The 12779-nt window shown below is 41.9% G+C and overlaps 3 protein-coding genes across 6 annotated transcripts; all 3 read left to right on the forward strand.

Annotated features, from left to right (window-relative positions):
* Positions 1-512: 512 nt before the first annotated feature.
* On the forward strand, positions 513-4589 carry LOC133499051 (gastrula zinc finger protein xFG20-1-like). The gene is made up of 3 exons (XM_061816543.1): positions 513-941; positions 1944-2075; positions 3153-4589. The coding sequence occupies exons 1-3, from the start codon at positions 659-661 to the stop codon at positions 4052-4054; spliced, it is 1317 nt and encodes a 438-aa protein (XP_061672527.1). The 5' UTR covers positions 513-658; the 3' UTR covers positions 4055-4589.
* A 131-nt stretch (positions 4590-4720) lies between these two features.
* LOC133499052 (oocyte zinc finger protein XlCOF19-like) lies at positions 4721-7226 on the forward strand. Of its 2 annotated transcripts, none has more exons than XM_061816544.1 (2): positions 4721-5359; positions 6139-7226. In XM_061816544.1, the coding sequence occupies exons 1-2, from the start codon at positions 5242-5244 to the stop codon at positions 7047-7049; spliced, it is 1029 nt and encodes a 342-aa protein (XP_061672528.1). In that variant the 5' UTR covers positions 4721-5241; the 3' UTR covers positions 7050-7226. The 2 variants fall into 2 exon arrangements, with proteins under 2 accessions (XP_061672528.1, XP_061672529.1); XM_061816545.1 differs by having other exon boundaries at positions 5269-5397.
* A 651-nt stretch (positions 7227-7877) lies between these two features.
* On the forward strand, positions 7878-12769 carry LOC133499380 (gastrula zinc finger protein XlCGF7.1-like). Of its 3 annotated transcripts, XR_009794639.1 has the most exons (3): positions 7879-8173; positions 9004-9489; positions 10340-12769. XR_009794639.1 is itself a non-coding variant. In XM_061817342.1 (2 exons), exon 2 carries the CDS (start codon positions 9124-9126, stop codon positions 10057-10059), a length of 936 nt encoding a protein of 311 aa, XP_061673326.1. In that variant the 5' UTR covers positions 7878-8011; positions 9004-9123; the 3' UTR covers positions 10060-10329. The 3 variants fall into 3 exon arrangements, 2 of the variants coding, with proteins under 2 accessions (XP_061673326.1, XP_061673325.1); XM_061817342.1 differs by lacking the exon at positions 10340-12769 and having other exon boundaries at positions 7878-8011; positions 9004-10329; XM_061817341.1 differs by lacking the exon at positions 10340-12769 and having other exon boundaries at positions 9004-10329.
* The last annotated feature ends 10 nt before the right edge of the window (positions 12770-12779 follow it).

Below are 12779 nucleotides of genomic sequence, written 5' to 3' on the forward strand. Positions count from 1 at the left end.
TGAGAGAACACTGTACATACTGCGTTTGGAGAGCTTTTGGAATTATTTTAGTCTGAGTTTCCGTACGGAATTTTAAATAAAACAACCAAGATGCAATTGAAGTGTTGACTTTATTGTATGCTTATTAATGCCATAATGCCTGTAAACGACCATTTGGTGACAGGATCACAAAGAAATATGAGCGTTCATCTGAGATGTCATTGTGTGGCAACCCCTAACGGGACAAGAAACTTACTTTATCACAAAAACGTTTTTGGTTCCTTCGTTGTTTGGGTACAGTACATGTAGTGGAATCTCGATAAGACTGATTAATTTTAACCTTAATTTGACTATACACGAGATTTTGTTTGTATTATATATTGAATTGTATATTTACTATACTGTATTATTTCGTTCGTATTATATTTATATCCTTTACCCTGTCATTAATTATTCCCTGATTTTGATTCTGGGTGACTTGAAAAAAAAAAAACAGTATGTATTGCTGTGATTAACGGAACCATCAATTCTGCTCTTGAACAGGAAATCCAAAAAACACACCAGCAAGTCAACTTCTGAATGGCCTTTAAAAAAAAAAAAAAAAGTTTGGAGCCGCCTAGTCCAAGTCCGACCTTGAATATGATTGAAATGCAGTGGCCTGACCTTAAAAAGGACCTTTATGCTCGAAGAGCATTCGCTTTTTCTTTTCGCTTCACTTTTCTTTTCTGGCGCAAGACGGCAGCAATGCTGTGTCGCGCATGGTTCAGCAACAGTCAATGCACCACCGAAAAAGAAAAAGGAGGAAAACGGCGTCGCTTGGAGAGGACGAAACAAGCTGCCAAGGCGAGACGGTGAAGTCGCTCTAAAATACAACATGAAAACGTCAACTTTTCGAGCAAGGGAGGAGAGCGAGCCACAACGGCAACAACGAGAAGCAGTTTCCTCCTCTGGGATCTTCCAAGGTCTGTTCATTACTCTACACTTTGGCCAGACAAGGCAAGTTTCAATATTTTTAGAGCACAATTCGCACAAAAGGCTATAGACTGAATACATTTAAATTGCTTTGCTGCCATCTAAAATTACAAGGCAAATAAAATAACTATGAAAACTGTTGCACACAAGTAGCGCTGTTTCGAAGTCTTAACAACATGAAGCCAAGGTAGAGACCTGAGCACTGGGCTGAGTTGTCCATACTGTATTTCTTCATTCTAGTCAGGAATCGGAACAGAAGCAGTAGCATCATTCTGGATGTACTGCAGTTGTTTTATAGCTCATTTGGTGAGCTCAGTGGGCAGGTCGTAACAGTAGTCTAACCTGCTGCAGGCAAACACATGGATTAATCTCTCCGAGTCAAGTTGACAAACACTTCTCGGATTTTTTTCAGACAGTAAAAACCCGTACGATATGGAGAGGTCTGAGTCCAATATTACCCCTAGGTGTCTAACATGATTACTACGTTTTAGGGAGTGTCCCAAGGTGACAGAGACCACCTTTCTCTTTGTTTCTGTGAGCTACAGATTGGGATTGTGATTTAGTCCAAATTTAGCTGGGGAAAATTCTTCTGGGTCGACGTACTGATCTGTTCGATGCAGCGAATCTGCAGGCCCACGTCCCAGACTTTGGGGAGCCAGTTCAATTTAAGCAGCTGGCTGATGTTGTTTATCCTCCTGTCAAAGTTTGGCAAAAATCTGTAAATGAACGTTGGCCACTTCATGAAAATTCAGAAACAATAGCCGGTACCCGTCCGCAACCTGGTGGCTGGTGACCTCTGGGTTTGGCGCTTCCAGTTGTCAGGAGAAGTGCCCTGTTGAATTGCTGGCTAATCACAGTGCAGGAAGGCGGAAAGGCAGAGAGCACTGCTTCATTTCGCCCCTCTTCATATTTTCGTTTGGGTTTAGGGTATAACTCTGAAGTCAACCAGATTGCGTTTGGAGGTTTCATTGTGTCTAATTTGCGTCCTGCAGACGTGCGGCAGCGGATTGCTCGTCGAGATGATCCCACGCCTGCTCGTGTTAAAGAGGAAGCGGACGATGAACTGCCCGTCCAAATCAAGAAGGAAGAGGAGGAGGCCGATGTCAACCATTTGTATCGTACGAGTAAGTGAGGAAAAAGTATACACACTGTATAGTAAAAATTCAGCAACAATTGCAGCAATGGATTTCGTCAAAGAAAAGAACAAAAATGGGGAAACAAATGTGTGACGGGTGTTGAAGGACGCTCTTTTTCCTACGTTTGTTCGTTTAATTCGGGTAGTGAGAATATTGGTTATCCAAGTACAGGCTGGAGACGATGAACAGTTTCTCCGAAGTTTTTTAATAACAGAATATTCCGGGCACTTATAAGTTATAGACAATGGCTGTGGGAGCTCACAAGTACAAAGGTACAGAGAGAGCACACATCTTTTACCTTGTCAGAAGGGCGGACCGTGGCCGGGATCGAACCTGTGGCACTTGGCACTAGACAAAGAGTTTCTGTCTAAACCGGTTCTAGCTGGTATCAACTGGTGCATTAATTACTACAGTGTTTCCAGTATACAGTTCAGCAAGGTTCATTTGTGAGGCTACGTGGAGAGACTCGCAATATAACTCAAGGACACATCTAACCCCAGAGCAGAGCTCCACTGAGGACATGAGGAAGTTATGCAGTCATGACTAAATATGGCCAGGAGACACACTTCAAGCGTCATCCCTGGGTGCTCTGGTCCATTTTTCAACGAGAGCTTAATGGAATGTTCACGTAATTTTAATGCCTCTAGCAAGCAGGCAATATAAAGTTATATCTCTAGCTAGTGCTAGCACTGACGTTTGTATGGAAACGTGCCGGTTTTCAGTTAATTTATTTGATAAAGTTTGCCTAAACATTGGACAGTATGTGTGAATAAATGCCGACAAATGTTAGCAAGGGAGGCGATTCGCTGTTGGGAGACCTAATCCTATTGATCGAGGTCAAGTTGCTATGTCAGTATTCTTGTTGATATCTCATACTACATGGAAAATATAAAACTTTTCATATTTGGGTCATAGAACCAAATCACTGGCCATGGACTATTTCTGGAAAATCGGGCCATTAATGGGGCTGAAATCTTGAAATCTGATCCGGCCGTTACAAAACTGCTTTTCAGTTTAGAGTTCTATTGCACGATATAATTGACTTGTGTTGCTCATCTTTTGCAGATATCCAGCAGCTGACTAGTTGCCAGGGGGAACTTCCCCCTCCACCTCAGCGGTGTAGCTCCATCTTAGAGCAGGACCATCCACAGCCTTCCTACGTGAAAGAGGAAGAGCAGGATCCACACACCCCACATGTTAAGGAGGAAGAGGAGGAGTTGCCACTCAATGTGGTCGTTATGAAGGGTGAAGAAGAACCACCCGAGTGGTCACAGCTTCATCATCACAGTCCAAGTGAAGACCACTGTGGAGGACCACCACCAGACAGTCTCTTTGCTCCACTGTCAGACAGCGATGACATGAAAGAACCTTTGAGGAGCGACGCGGACGGCGAAGGTGACGACAAACCGTGGGGATGCTATGAAAAGGAAACAACGCTTGGCAGCAAGAAAACTTCACAAACGCATACAAAACGGGTTATCTGCTCAGTTTGCGGTAAAAATGTAGCTAAAGAAAAAATTATTAGACACATGAGGACGCACACAGGAGAAAAACCTTTCAGTTGTTCCGTTTGTGGGAAAACATTCTCTTCAAGGGATTATGTGAGCACACACATGAGAACACACACAGGGGAAAAACCTTTTGGCTGTGCATTCTGTAATAAAACATTCTCTCATAAGTCCCACGTCATAACACACACGAGAATACACACGGGAGAAAAACCCTATAGTTGCTCCATTTGTGGAAAAACCTTCTCTTCAAAGGATTATGTGAACTCACACATGAGAACGCACACAGGAGAAAAACCCTTTAGTTGCTCCACGTGTGCTAAAACATTCTCACAAAAGCCACATCTGGTAACACACATGAGAACACATACAGGGGAAAAACCATTTAGTTGTACAGTTTGTGGTAAAAGCTACGCTCATAAGAACAGTTTGACTACACACATGTGGGGACACTGCTAAGAGAGAATAAAAGAATTGACAGTAATCCGCGCAATAACGCAGCGCTTTCGCATTTGGTGTCAGGCGGCTGGCTGACTTCCAGTCCACTCCATTTTCATTCACTGGTGATGATTTACTGGTCTTTGGAGAGGTCTTCACTCACAAACCGATGTGCTCCTGTGTGTCAACGTATTTTTCTAAATACTTTGGAGCTACTGCAACACTGTTCTCAAAATCACACGTGTGAAAGGCTACAAAGTCGTACTGCCATGATTCATTTTATCCGGTTTTCCGTGTTGGTATTTGCGATACATTCTGACTTCTTTGCAACTATTTTCTTCTTCTACTGTCTAAATTTGAGCCGTCATCAAAACAGCCTCAAGATGGTTTACAGTACTCCATTGACAAATTATACATAGACCCCGCCTCGTCTTAATGGTTTACATGTTTGTAAATACACATGTATGTAAAACACAATATCTGTAGTTACCAGATCCTTAAATGTAGATGTGACACGTTGGGTTTCTGATTAAAGAGCACTAACGTTTACTTTGAACTGATTTGGTTGAATCCCTTCTGTATTCTACGATTTGTATTTATTTAACAACTAATAAGGACAATCATTCTATAATAAAACTGGGAGAAATCCTTAATTTCGGCCTCCACTGGGGAAAATGGGTGAATGTGATGAAAAACAAAACATTTTGAAGTATTACTACTTTCAAACAAAATGTGAATATTACGCAATGTAATACATTAAAATATTATTGATGTTCCAAAGGTTTCCCCCTGCCGTTTTTCTTCATTATATGACAGTATTTCCTCAAAGAAGATCTTCGTTTTAGTTCTTCTGGGTTATTGTTTGCGGTCGTGTTTTTAAAGTTACTTTTTCATGTAATTTGTCCTTAAAGGAGTTCCGTAGTTGTACAATACGCGTACTACGATTTTTTTTTCCTGGCAGAAAAAAATGTTTTATGTGAAAGGCTGCCCTTACCTATTGTTTTGCTCATTTGTAAAATTCAATTCATATTTTCAGTGTGATAATAAAAATTACTAAAATCAAGATAACGTTTCGACGCGCTGTCGTGTGACGTCATCAGTCTCGCGACTGAAGTCACATGACGAAAGCAGCGGCCAGCTTCATGAACATATCCGCCTCGGAATCATTTACTATACAAATGTACTAAATATAACTCAAAACCACCACAATGTGGAAAGAGTTGGACAAGGAAGAGGACGAACCCAGTCGAGCGAGAGAGGAGAGCGAAGTGAAACGACGAGATCCGGAAGCAGTTTCCAAGACTCGAATTGTGCTACACGCCAAGGGTAACGTGTTCGCCAGCCTTCTAACTTTATTGTATAATGTGAGCAATTTCAGAAATTTGTAGAGCATCAGTATAGAGAGATGAATGTTTCACTACTGTGATGGGTTAGTTTTCTTGGAGAATATGTAAAGCGCAAACTCATGGAATGGAGTACACTCCGAGGTCGGCAGCTGTCACCACATGTGTCGAGTTCATCTGTTCTTGTACAGCAATGGTGCATGGAATATTGTAATTATAATGCTGATTTTTTTTTTAAAAACGGGACAATCACTCCATTGTTCACGTTTGGTAGCTGTCTTGACTGGCTCAGACGATAACGAGAAAATGGGTCTTTCCCGATTACACTGTGTCAGACTACTGCCACAAAAATCTACACGATATGTGTTCCGAACCCACACCTTCCACTCTTTTACCATCACAGGGCGCTTTATCTTGTAAAATCAAACAAAACGGAACCAAAAAAAAAAAACGTCATTGGTCAACTCGACTGCATACACTCGTTACGTTGGCGATGACAACAATGGATTGTATATATTTTTTATTATTATAATACTTAATCGCATATTTTTATATTTATTCCATAGTATTCCTCAGAACTGTGTTTTTAAAAATAATCATCCAATGTTTCCTATTATTTTGATATATTTTCTATTGTATATTGTCTATGTTTCTCTGTTGTTTTCATCTATTTTTCCAACAGTAATAGTAATATGTTTTACTGTTGTTGTTTTTTTTATCACGGTTTTATCTACTTTGTATAATATTTTTTGTGTCCCGCAGTCACCCAGCAGCGGATGGCTTGTCGGGTCAAAGCAGAAGAGGAGGCGTCGCTGACCTCTCATGCGAACGACGACGAGGAGAATCGCCAGCCACGCCGCGTCAAAGAGGAAGAGGAGGAGTTCCCGCTGACCGTCGTCGTCGTGAAGGGTGAAGACGACGAAGACGAACCGCCCATAACGTCGCAGCTTCATCACCGCAGTCCAGCCGGAGACCACTGCAGAGGACCACCGCGGTCACGCAGCGACGACGTCGAAGATACCAGCGACGACGACGACAAAAACTCGGAAACGGAGAGGGGAAAAGGACGCTTTAGCTGCTCCAACTGTGGCAAGAGCTACGCATACAAGTGCAGCTTGACGAGACACATGCAGACGCACACGGGGGAAAAACCCTTTGTGTGTTCCATTTGCGGCACCAAATTCGTCCGAAAGGTGGCGCTGATCGCGCACGCCGCCGCGCACACCGGGAAGAAGTCGTTTGTGTGCTCCCAGTGCGGGAAGAGCTACTCTTACCAGAGCAGTCTTAATGCGCACATGCAGACGCACAACGCCGAGAAACCCTTCAATTGCTCGGTGTGCGGCGAAGGCTTCATTCAGAAAGTAGCCTTGATCGCGCACACGACGACGCACACAGGAGAGAAGTCCTTCTCGTGCTCGGTGTGCGGTAAAGCCTTCTCCTATAAGAGCAACTTGAATATACACATGCGCACGCACAAGGAGGAAAAGTCCTTCAGTTGTTCGGTTTGCGATAAGAGATTCTACCTGAAGTCTATCATGGTGTTACATATGAGGACGCACAGTGGGGAAAAACCTTTTAGCTGCTCCGTTTGTGGTCAGAGGTTCACGCGGAAGGTGAATATGATTAAACACAAGAGATCACACGCGGAACTGAATAACACTCCTGATGTTTGAAGGTCAATCTGAAAGTTCTAGTTTTAATCCATTGTAGTGGTGTATAAAGGTACAACACTGTGTGTGTGTGTGTGTGTGTGTGTGTGTGTGTGTGTTCAATGTCCTAGAAAGTTCTCATACATATACATATGTTCAGTAGTTGTTCATTATGGAAATTAAATCAGGAAACACTCTTGAGTTTTGTAATATCTTTGCAAGCTTAGAGAGACAAGAGAGGTTACAGATGCTTTGCCCGAGTAATGCATGATTAAACTGGAAGAAAAAAAAGGGGGGGTGAGGAAAACAAAGAAAGACCAGTTCAATTCTTATCTTGTCCTTGAGAGAAATGGGAGGTTGCTTCAACCACTGAGATAAGCTGGCAGAAGGAAGAAACAAGCTACTAACAGGCTACACAACAACAAACAATGAAGTAGGACAATCACACGAAGCTGTAATAGAATAAAATTTTATAGACGATATTTCGTCATTTTTTGCCAGAATACGTTCATCATATTGTGATGCTTTTTAATCTGCCTGTATTACAAACGTTTTATATTCACTTGGATTCTTGCTTGATTGAAATGTCACAACTAAAAAAAAATCTACATATACATAAACTTTTACAAGTATATTGTGTACTTTATGCTGTTCCAGTCCTCCCCTACCTCTTTAATCGTCAGTACTGTCGAAAGATGGCAGCTGTGAGGACTACGATAAAATCTTGACCATTTGTAGTTTTTTTTTTTTTTTTATCTCTACATGTACCGTCGCAAGTCACGTTTTTGTGTTGCTCACAGTATTTGCTATTTACATGGCAACAGTTGGTCTACATACCGCAGCAAGATGGCGGTCGCGTGATGCCACGGATCATTGCCTGCGTACAACCACTAATGAAGAAGAAAGGCGGAAGTGTGCGTCGCATCGGTTTCGAGACTTGAGAACAGTAAACCCAGTGTAAAAACAACAAAATACTGAAAGAGTTGGTAAGAGAACTGCTAATTGCGGCCGCTGATGAAATATGCGTGTTGTCTGAAAAAACAATAGCGTCATACGAAGAGGAACTTTGTCGTAAAAGAGCGAAAAACGAGCGACAACGCCGCGAACTCGCTGCAGTCAGCAGAAACACGTTGTCCTACACGGCGAAGGTTTGTTCACTTTTACACGCAACCATTTAAGTTTGGCCACTAAGGTCAACAATATTACTGTCTGCAAAATATGCTAGTCACATGAAAACGCGCCTCCATGCAAAACTAAGCAAAAGGTGGCGCTATAACACGTTTAACAAGTTTATTTTGATACCCTCCTGCGTGGTTTGATAACATTGCTTGAAAATGGACGGTTTTAATCAGAAAGTCGGATTAAGACGAAGTACTGGTACGCGTTTATTTTTACGATTTATTTATCAATAATGGACTGAAATGCTTCTGACCTCAACTCGGAACCCAATGGGTTTCCACAACACGCTGTAGCGCTTATAACTCAAATATGTCGCGGTTAACCAAGACAAAAAATAGTCCGGGTAACAAATTTTACTTAAAATAATAATAATTTATAATAATAATAAGTCTAGTCGCTTCTAAGTCAAGATACCACTGTACAGTACTTACTTAAAAAAAATCACAGAAGATGTCCTCGTTGGCCTTTAATCGCCCTAAAAATCTAGTACTGGCCAGAAAAAGAATAACATAATAACTCAAAAGCTCACATTAGTATAGAATGTATGATAGCTGGTAGGGGTTGTCTATAATATGTGAAAGATTTGCAAATAGGGCATCCAGCAACACAGCAATTATTCCCTATGGCCACAGGGAAGAAGCAGTCTCTCTAACCAAAACACAAGCAAGCAAAAAATGAAATTAAATTACTGTAAGGTTACACATCAGGGCTGCATGATATCCCTATTACAGATTCACAAAATGTTACGTAAAGATGAAACACCTCAGCGCATTGTGCTTGTGTTGCTTGTGTCTGGCAGATGTGCAGGAGTTGACTGCTCATCATGAAGAACTTCAAGGAGGTAGTTGCAATTTAGAGCAGGAGGGTCTGGAGTTCTCCTACATTAAAGAAGAGGAAGTGGAGGATCCACAGCCCCTCTATGTTAAAAAAAAAGAATGATAAGGAGCAGGAGGAGGCACTGAGCGTCATCATTGTGAAGAGCGAAGACGACGAACACAAACCACCTGAGTCGTCGCAGCTTCATCCTTGCAGTCCAACTGGAGTCCACCCTGGAGGACCACCAACAGACCACCCCTTAGTTACACTATTACACAGTGACAACATAGAAAAACCTTCAAGGAGTAACGCAGACTGCGAAGATGACGGCAAGCATAAAGAACATTTTACCCGCTCTCTGTGTGGAAACATTTTTTCATATAAGTGCCAGCTGACTGCACACATGAGAACGCACAGTGGAGAAAAACCCTTCAGTTGCTCAGTGTCCCATAAACGTTTCACCCAAAAGGTAAACATAGCTACGCACATGAGAACGCACACCAGAGAGAAACCACTCACATGCTCAGTATATGGTAAAAGTTATTCCTACAGAAGTAACTTGAATGAGCACATGTGCACGCACAGAGAGAAAACCTTTACTTGTTCAGTTTGTGGTAAGAAATTCTCTCAGAAGGCAAACATGGTGACACACATGAGAACGCACAGGGGGGAAAGACCCTTTATATGCTTGTTTTGTGGCAAAACGTTCTCTCAAAAGACCCACCATGGTGACACATATGAGGGTTCACACGGGGGAAAACCTTTTAGTTGCTCCATTTACAGTAAAAGTTTCTCCCACAAGAGCAATTTGAACGTGCACATGCAGTCACACACAGGAGAAAAACCCTTCAGTTGCTCTATTTGCGGTGAAGGATTTATCCTCAAGGTGGCTTTGATTGCGCACACAGCAACGCAGAAATTGTTCACGTGTTCACTTTGTGGCAAAAGCTTCGCATACAAGAGTAATTTGAATGCACACGTGTGGAGACACAAGGAAGAAGGGATTAGGCGTTGCTCACTTGATGTTGAATTGACATGATCAAAGTTTCATTTTTGTGGTGTTATACCTGAAAATATTTTTTTTTTGGTTGTGAAAAAGGTACAAAAGCAGTATTAAACTTGATAGAAATTTCACTACAGTGAATGTTGCATGTGAACTGCACCTTGAAATTATTCAAGTTCCACACTGTGAACACTGTGGAATGTCCTCTGTCCTCTCTTTATGTTTGTCGTTTGTTTTTTTTCCCCCTATTTATTGGATCATATGACTATTGCTCCCTTGACATTTTATGAAAAGTGATTAGATCTGGAATTTGCAGGTACTGCTGTCACAAGGAAAACGGGGAGTAATGGAATCCACCTCCTTGGCCTGTATGCACACTCACAACACAAGACCTCGTAACTGGAAATAAAGCGTGTCAGGGCTCATTTAAAGTTTCCTGAACAACATTTGGACAAGTCAGTAAAATACAGCGAGAATATAGTCTGTTCTGATGAGCGCACAATTGAACTCTTTGGGTGGCATAATGTATACCACGTTAGGAATAGAAATGGCCGTTTATATCACTCTAAAAATACGCGGGTAACACTGAAGTTCAGAGGTGGGAACATGATGGTGTGGGGCTGCTTTTCAACACATGGTACTAGTAAACTACATTATTGAAGGAAGGATAACTAGGCAAGTGTACAGTGAGGAAAATAAGTATTTGAACATCCTGTTATATTCCAAGTTCTCCCACTTAGAAATCATTGAGGGGTCTGAAATTTTCATCGTAGGTGCATCTCCACTGTGAGAGAGATAATCTAAAAAGAAAAATCCAGAAATCACAATGTATGAGTGTTTTTTAATGATTTATTGTTATGATACAGCTGCAAATATGTATTTGAACACCCGAGAAAACCACAGTTAATATTTGTTACAGTAGCCTTTGTTTGCATATATAGAGGTCAAACGTTTCCTGGAGTTATTCACCAAGGTTGCACACACTGCAGGAACGATTTTGACCAAATCCTCCACACAAATTTTCTCTAGATCCAACAGGTTTCTGGGCTGTCGCTGAGAAACAGAGTTTTCAGCTGTTTAGGTCTGAAGACTGACTAGGCCCCACCAAAACCTTGATATGCTTCTTACGGAGCCACTCCTTGGTTTTCCTGGCTGTGTACTTCGGGTCATTGTCAAGTTGAAAGACCAAGCCATGACCCATCTTCAATGCTCAGACTGAGGGAAAGAGGTTGTTCCCCAAAATCTCACAATACTTGGCCGCGGTCATCCTCTTCTTAATACAGTGCAGTCGTCCTGTCCCATGTGCAGTAAAACACCGCCAAAGCATGATGCTACCATCCCCATGCTTCACAGTAGGGATGGTGTTCTTGTGATGGAACTCGTCATTCGTCTCCCCCCAAACACGGTTAGTGGAATTATGACCAAAAAGTTACACTTTGGTATCATCTGACCACAAAACTTTCTCCCATGACTCCTCTCTAAGACACCTCTTTAGTCTTGGCCAAGTTATAAGTTTGACTCTTACAAAACTTTCTCCCATGACACCTCTGTATCATCCAAATGGTCATTGGCAAACTTAAGACGGGCCTTGACATGTGCTGGTTTAAGCAGGGGAACCTTCCGCGCCATGCAGGATTTCAAACCATGAAGTCTTATTGTATTACCTACAGTCACCTTGGAAACGGTGGTCCCAGCTCTTTTCAGGTCATTGACCAAGTCCTGTCGTGTGGTCTTGGGCTGATTCCTCACCTTTCTTAGGATCATTGAGACCCCACAAGGTGATATCTTGCATGGGGCTCCACTCCGATTGAGATTGACCATCATGTTTTGCTTCTTCCATTTTCTAATGATTGCTCCAACAAGTTGCTTGGCAATTTCTCCGTAGCCCTTTCCAGCCATGTGCAGTTGTACAATTTTGTCTCTGGTGTCTTTGGACAGCTCTCTGGTCTTGGCCATGTTACAACTTTGAGTCTTACTGATCGTATGGGGTGGACAGGTGGCTTTATGCAGCTAACGACCTCACACAGGTGCATCTGATTCATGGAGTGGAGGTGGACTTTTAAAGGTGGACTAACAGGTCTTTGAGGGTCACAATGCTAGCTGATAGACAGGTGTTTAAATACTTATTTGGAGCTGTATCACACAAATAAATTGTTAAAAAAATCATACATTGTGATTTCTGGATTTTTCTTTTGAGATTATCTCTCACAGTGGACATGCACCTACGATGAAAATGTGAGACCCCTCCATGATTTCTAAGTGGGAGAACATGCAATTTAGCAGGATGTTCAAATACTTATTTTCTTCACTGTACATGGGCATTCTTGACAAAAATCTGCTCCCATTTGTGAGTATGATGAAAATGAAATGAGTGCACGTTAGCAGGATAATGATCCAAAACATACTGCCAGAGAAACTCATATTTTGTTTAGAAGAAAAACAAATAAAGCTGCTTGAATGCCGCAGCCAATCACCTAACTTGAATCCAATTGAAAATTCAGGTCAAGAACTGAAACCCGGGTTGATAAAGGAAGCCCAGAGAGAAATGGCCCACAATCACACCAGAGCAATGCGTATGATACAGACAGAATTGCAAACTAGGGATTTTCAATTCTTTTTCCTTGTGTCACAGAGTGTGTCCCCAGCATCTAGTGAAATATTGTCAAAAGCACCATTGGAAATAAATTTTGGGAACAAATGGTACTGTGTTAAATACTTATTTCAGCCACTGGGGAAAAAACGGATTTTTGACGTGA

This window comes from Syngnathoides biaculeatus, chromosome 4, assembly GCF_019802595.1.
Source record: "Syngnathoides biaculeatus isolate LvHL_M chromosome 4, ASM1980259v1, whole genome shotgun sequence".
Lineage (NCBI taxonomy): Eukaryota > Metazoa > Chordata > Actinopteri > Syngnathiformes > Syngnathidae > Syngnathoides > Syngnathoides biaculeatus.

Bases quoted from the DNA above. Each gene is read 5' to 3' on its own strand.
- LOC133499051 (XM_061816543.1), top strand. From the start codon at position 659: ATGCTCGAAGAGCATTCGCTTTTTCTTTTCGCTTCACTTTTCTTTTCT. The intron at 942-1,943 runs GTCTGTTCATTA...TGCGTCCTGCAG, and splicing joins CTCCTCTGGGATCTTCCAAG to ACGTGCGGCAGCGGATTGCT. The intron at 2,076-3,152 runs GTAAGTGAGGAA...CATCTTTTGCAG, and splicing joins CAACCATTTGTATCGTACGA to ATATCCAGCAGCTGACTAGT.
- LOC133499052 (XM_061816544.1), top strand. From the start codon at position 5,242: ATGTGGAAAGAGTTGGACAAGGAAGAGGACGAACCCAGTCGAGCGAGA. The intron at 5,360-6,138 runs GTAACGTGTTCG...TGTGTCCCGCAG, and splicing joins AATTGTGCTACACGCCAAGG to TCACCCAGCAGCGGATGGCT.
- LOC133499380 (XM_061817342.1), top strand. From the start codon at position 9,124: ATGTTAAAAAAAAAGAATGATAAGGAGCAGGAGGAGGCACTGAGCGTC.